At 37.3% G+C, this 6,138-nt stretch overlaps 2 protein-coding genes across 2 annotated transcripts; both read right to left on the bottom strand.

Annotated features, from left to right (window-relative positions):
• Positions 1–1,965: 1,965 nt before the first annotated feature.
• On the bottom strand, positions 1,966–2,867 carry LOC142181872 (uncharacterized). The gene is made up of 2 exons (XM_075255508.1): positions 2,468–2,867; positions 1,966–2,093 (listed from the first exon to the last, which is right to left on the bottom strand). The coding sequence occupies exons 1-2, from the start codon at positions 2,865–2,867 to the stop codon at positions 1,966–1,968; spliced, it is 528 nt and encodes a 175-aa protein (XP_075111609.1).
• A 184-nt stretch (positions 2,868–3,051) lies between these two features.
• LOC142181871 (uncharacterized) lies at positions 3,052–4,183 on the bottom strand. The gene is made up of 2 exons (XM_075255507.1): positions 3,987–4,183; positions 3,052–3,271 (listed from the first exon to the last, which is right to left on the bottom strand). Exons 1-2 carry the CDS (start codon positions 4,181–4,183, stop codon positions 3,052–3,054), a joined length of 417 nt encoding a protein of 138 aa, XP_075111608.1.
• Between the last annotated feature and the right edge of the window lie 1,955 nt (positions 4,184–6,138).

The raw sequence follows: 6,138 nt of genomic DNA, 5'->3' as shown, positions 1-6,138 counted from the left end.
CAAATTGTATCGATGTCTAACCAAGTACAAAAGAGTAAAACAAGAGTGTACATAAATCTTATTACCATAACTGAGTAATGAACTCAATTGTGATATTACAAAATGTGCTACTAATTGTTCATCCGCGACCCAACCCACATGACCAACATAGCATCGTACTGTGTCCTGCACTAATTGATCCTTGAGTTTGTGATTTCGCTTGCAATATTCTCGTAGTACCCCTTGCATATATGTGAACAATCCAGTTAGTTATAGCTTCTTGATACCTCATGTAATCTGTATGTGATTGAGATTCCTTTCGTTTTGACCTCCCATAGCCCGTATTTTTGCACCAAGAACACATCTCACAATGTATGGAGTTGGGCACTCTATACTTCAGAGACATAATTGAAGTTCTTTTCTGCTTGCGACTGTTGTCATCTCTAATTAGCAAAAGGAATTGGATGCATTGGACATACCATGTTAATATCCACAGCTTCCCAGTTGCCCTCTTTAAGTTGCTCACATAGATCGTGTGCCACCTATAAGCCTTCATTCTTTTTTGTGTGTTATTGAGCTGAACTATATATTGGTTACACCTATAGGGATTGAGTATCAAAGATACTAATACCACCCTAGTAAGTTTGGCCAATACATAAAGAACATCCCCCTTCTTTGTACCTGCAAAACAGAAGTTATCGTTAGTGAAAAAAGACTTCTTACTCTCCTCCTTCCAGATTTGAGTAGGAGGTTTACGATATTCATGGTGTTCAACTCCATGTCATGTAACACCTTGACGCCTGTCCAGTATCCTTTCCATCCAGACTCCCCACCTCACTCTCAAAAACACCTCATCTTCTTCAGTTAACATCATGAATGATTGGGCTTAAATCTCCTTTCTCTAATATATGTGATCTGCATTTTGTCACTATTCAAGATTTTCTTCCCATGATTGTCCAAATCACCAAATGATTCAGCCTGAATATGAGCATTCAACTCTAAGGTTAAGTTTGCCAGGTGATCAGCTAGCTTATTCCCTTCCCTAAGCACATGAGATACTGCCACTACATACCTAGACATAAGATAAGAATTTCTGCCACTTGTCCCACAATATGCCATGGAGGATCCCATACTTCATACAGCACTATCTTCATCACTAGTGAGTCTGTCTCAATGACACAATGAGGTAACTATGATTGTACTATGTACCTTAGAGCTTCCAGGATTGCTTTTACTTCAGCAACATTGTTGCTGGCATTATGGATTTCCTCTGCCTGCACATACAGTAAGTCACCAATTCCATCTCTAATACAGAAAGCATATGAAGCTCTACCATTTCCTCTGCATGCTTCATCTGTGTTACACTTTATCCAGCCTGTAGGAGGCAAATTCCACCAGACTTTAGTGTACTTAAATTTTGGTGTATGAGCCATCAGTTTATCATGTAAGTCCGGCCAGTTAGCAGTAACCCTTGAAAAAGCAGGTCTTCTAATCTTCACCAACATATGTATGGATATGGGCACTTCATAGATCACCTTATTGATGACTCTTCCATGCATTCATGCATTTCTTCTTTTCCACAAATGCCAAATAATCAATGATGGCATAGCTTTGTAGACCATCTTCAGGCCTGTATTAGCTGGCTTACTCCACCACTCATTTATCACCCGAATCAGTAGCTTCCCTTCAATATTAATACCTGCTACTGAACTAAAATATTTCTAGATGAATCTGGCCACTAGAGATCTAAAGAATACATGTGCAAGAGTTTCTTCTGTAGGACTTCTACAACACCAACACCTTAATGTAACCACATATCCACACCTTCTAAATATGCCATCTAATGGTAATTTAGTCTTCCATAATCTCCACATAAAGAAGATTAAATGGAACCCCCTTCACCCAGATGAATTTGTACAACTTGTTTTCCTACTTTTTCTTCCTTACATATTGCTAGGATGATTTCACAGTAAACTTTCCTTTGGGTTATAGTTGCCACCATGGTTTGTATTGTATATTAGAAAGTGTAGGAGGCTGAATATTTTCTATAATATGCTCAGAAAGTTCATCAGGTAATAAGTCTCTCAGCATATCAACCTTCCATTGTCCATTCTCTATAAGTTCATGAACATTTTTAACAGATTTATCACACCAATGATCCGGTCCTGAGGCATGATATAAAGACCCTACACCTACCAAATTGTCATACCAAAAGTAGGCACTGCCACTCTTTAACTGCCACCATATTTGATGCTCGATGATATATCTCACTTGTAGCATTTTCTTCCGCGCTTGTGATCCATACTTTCAAGGCACAAGTACTTCATGAATCTTCCTGTAGTATTTATATGTTGTCCATAATGACTTCTTAGTTCTGAAATTCTACCATAGTTCCCAAACAGTGTTTTTGAAACATCATTCAAGCCAACACCTCCTTTCTCTTTTGGTAAACATAAAGTATCCCATGATGCTCACTGTCTTTCCTTACCATTTCCAGAGTTACTCCAATAAAATCTTGCAAACATCTTATGTAATTCTGTTATAACATGTTTGAGAGGATTGACCATAGATAAGAGATGCATAGGCATACTTTCGAGTACATGTGCAATCAATATTGCCCTTCCACCGTTGGATAGCAGCTTTCCTTTCCAAGAATGAAGCCTTGCCTGCACTTTAAAAATGATGTCCTTAGAAAAATCCTTCTTTCTTCTACTATAAAAGATTGGACAGCCTAGATAAGTAAATGGAAAGGGATGCCTTTGAAACTCTGTGATTAAATGCACAGTATTGGCTTCATGGTACGTTGCCTTTTCATGCATATAGAATGATGATTTCTCCTTGTTCACCTTTTGTCCAGATGCCTTTTCATACTCCTCCGGAACATTCATATCAATTGTATTGCCCTATAGTGTAATGAACTAAATATAATAGTATCATCTGCATAGGATAGGTAATTGATGTTTTGACTCCACTTAGGCATTCCATAACCAATAAAATTTGGATTATCATACAAGGCATGTAATGCTCTCCCTACCACTTCGGTTCAGAATAAACAAAGTTGGAGATAAGGGATTACCTTGCTTCACCTCCCTTGGACTTGAAGAAACCAGTGGCATGTCCATTCAACAGAACTAAGTAACAATTATTAGAAACCAACATGTATAGCATGTCAATGATCTTCTCATCAAAGCCTATCTGCCTAAGTACTTTTGTCAAGAATAACCATGATAGCCTGTCATAAGCCTTTGCCATGTAAAGTTTGATCACCACATTGGAAGGCTTACCCCTCTTCCTAATGTCAGAAACAATCTCTTAAGTCAGTAGTATACTTTCCACAATACTCCTCCCTTTCACAAACCCTGCCTGATTTGGTGAGATTAGAGTAGGTAGCAGATCTACTAGCCTTTCATGAAGCACCCTTGAGATGATCTTGTTTGAAAGTTTGCTCAAACTAATAGGCATTTTGTCTGAATAAATGGCCACATTCTTCTTCTTTGATAGCAACACTAAGTTGATATGCGTAATGAATTTTAGTAATTCTGCTCTACAAAAGAATGCTCTAACCATGTCAAGAACATCATCACAAATTATATCCCAGCAAGAGTGATAGAATTGGCTAGTAAATCAATCTGGACAACTATCACTATTACAATTCAAACAAAAAATTGCATGTTGTACCTCTTCCATGGTAGGTTCTGCCCACAGTTTCTCGTTTTGCTCTTCAGAAACCAATTTAGGAACATGGTTCACAATATCAAAGTTTATTGGAATGTTATCTTATGTAAACTGAGCTTGAAAGAACTCCATTGCTTCCCTTGCCATCTCCTCTTTTATTCCAACCAGTTCCCATTGTTGTCCAAAATTCAAGATACTTGCAACCCCTTCCTCTTTCCCTTAACATGAGTATGGAAAAACTTAGTATTTCTATCACCATCTTTAAACCATTGTAGTCCAGCTTTCTGCCTCCAAAACTCCTCTTCTAGATGTAGTTATCTAGTGAGGTCTACTTGACTCTTAGATGCTTAGCTCTATTTTGATAAGTAGGATTGAGCTCAAACTCCACTTCATGTACCTTGATAACATCTTCTAGCGAAGCAATTTGCTTGAAGTTGTCACCAAAAGTTTCCGTACTCCAGGATGTCAAAGCCTTCTTCACTATCTTGAGTTTTTGCCTTAAGATAATGAAAGGTGTTACATTTCGCATTTATGTACGTTAAAAATTTCGTCTTCAGTTAATCGACGTAAACTCGGGGATGAGATTATCTTGAGGTTAACGTATTTACGCTATTTATAACAAGCGATAAATAAGTGTCATGAAGGATAAAGGGTACACGAATTAAAGAAAATGAGTTTCGTTGAAAGTGGCCAATTCGGGATAAAATACGGGTCGAGCGATAATACCTCTTACTGATAAACTACTACCATGCAAGGTACCATATGACCATGGTAGTATAATGTATAAAGTATATTAAAAATAAGTAGAATTTTAAGTAATTTGAGATAATTTTTAAATTATGCGGGTAATTGGTTAATTACCGGGTAATGAGACATTACCCAGTTAACTAATAAGTGGATAAAAATTAATAAATTACCCCTCCCCCAGAAAACGTAGCACAAAGCCACAGGACTAAGAATGACTCTTAGTCATTTATGCTTAGGTGGCTACCTAAGGTTAGATGAGAATTTAACAAAACAAAACTTATTATAAGTCTTGTTACATTTTCCATTTGGACAAAAAAGAATCAGAACGTTCATAATCCAAGTAAGAATCCTACATACCATTTTCCTAGTTTCAAATTGCTTCAAAAAAAAAGCAGAAGCTCAATTCGTTAAAGACTTCAAGAACAGAAGCAAAATTCAATCCGATTTTTGGGGTTCTAAGTTCAATCCACGAAGGTTTCCAACGAAAATTGTTAGAATCGTAGCAACGTAAAGTTTTGCAGTTCCAAAAGAGTATGGTGCAATCTTCAAGAATATTATAAGGAGTTTTTCCTACTCCAGGTATGTTAAGGTCATCCCTTCTTTCTTTTTGGCATGGTCCAAGTTATATAGAAGAAACGAGCAAACACACAATTATCATAAATGACTCTATTCATAGAAATAATAGGGGTCTCTTTGTTCTTGATTACCCATGTGACATATTATTATATATTCTGTTCATGCGTCTCAAAATAATACGTTGTTGATAAAGTTTATCCGAAAGGAATATTGAGATTTTTAACATATTTTCATGCATTTTATTCATTTATGCATATACATTGACCTATGACTAGACAGCGTTATATACGTGTATTTATATGTATATTTATGTATATGTTATATGGGAAAAAGGTTACGGCGTTATATACACACCACCACCTGATCAGTTGGTACATGTTGATAATGTTGCCCATAGTGGTCGAGGCGATATGATGGGATGCCCTCAGAGGCTTAATGATGTTATGTACACCTACACCTATGCATGATATGGCATTTATACCCACGTGCATGACATTATAAATGTTTCAGAATTCGCAAATTTATTCAGATTTATTGATGGATTTCTTTATTCTATGTTTCATCTATGCCTATTATGTACTGATTTTCATGCCTTACATACTCAGTAAATTTTTCGTATTGATGCCCTATTTCATGGGTCCTGCATTTCATGCCCGCGGATGCAGGTATGCAAGCTGACGGTCCCCCTTCTTAGGATCCTTGATCAGCGAGAGTTGGCGTGCTTTACTTGATCCGGAGCTGCTTTTGATTTTGGTATGATATGCTTGTATATATATAGGTATGACGTGGCTTAGTCCCGTCTTTGTACAGTTATATTTCTATTAGAGGTATGTAGACAATACGTCTAGTTGGATAGTATGTGGCCTTGTCGGCTTCCAGTTTTGAGGTACATAGTTGTCTATAACAGCCTTGTTGACTCGCCCTACGTATGTTGCACGTATATGTATGTATGCCTTTTTGGGCAGGTTTCCTTCATGTATATTATTATTGTAATTCAGCAGATGTTATTCGGGTTTATATCTTAGACGTATGCTTAGGGGTGTTTGACAAGTAGGACTCGGGCACCCATCGTAGCCTATCGGTTTGGGTCGTGACAAAAGTGGTATCAGAGCAGTTCTGTCCTAGGGTTGTCTCAAACCGTGTCTAGTAGAGTCTTGTTTA

The sequence above is a fragment of the Nicotiana tabacum genome, chromosome 6 (assembly GCF_000715075.1).
Source record: "Nicotiana tabacum cultivar K326 chromosome 6, ASM71507v2, whole genome shotgun sequence".
Classification (NCBI taxonomy): Eukaryota; Viridiplantae; Streptophyta; class Magnoliopsida; order Solanales; family Solanaceae; genus Nicotiana; species Nicotiana tabacum.
This window is presented reverse-complemented; position numbering and strand designations above follow the sequence as displayed.

Excerpts from the sequence above, each read along its gene's own strand:
- LOC142181871 (XM_075255507.1), bottom strand. The coding sequence starts at position 4,183 with ATGCGAAATGTAACACCTTTCATTATCTTAAGGCAAAAACTCAAGATA. Across the intron at positions 3,272-3,986 it reads GCTAAGCATCTAAGAGTCAA|GAAGAGGGGTAAGCCTTCCA; the intron begins GTAGACCTCACT and ends TTCTGACATTAG.
- LOC142181872 (XM_075255508.1), bottom strand. The coding sequence starts at position 2,867 with ATGAATGTTCCGGAGGAGTATGAAAAGGCATCTGGACAAAAGGTGAAC. Across the intron at positions 2,094-2,467 it reads TTGGAGTAACTCTGGAAATG|AGAATGGACAATGGAAGGTT; the intron begins GTAAGGAAAGAC and ends ATGAACTTATAG.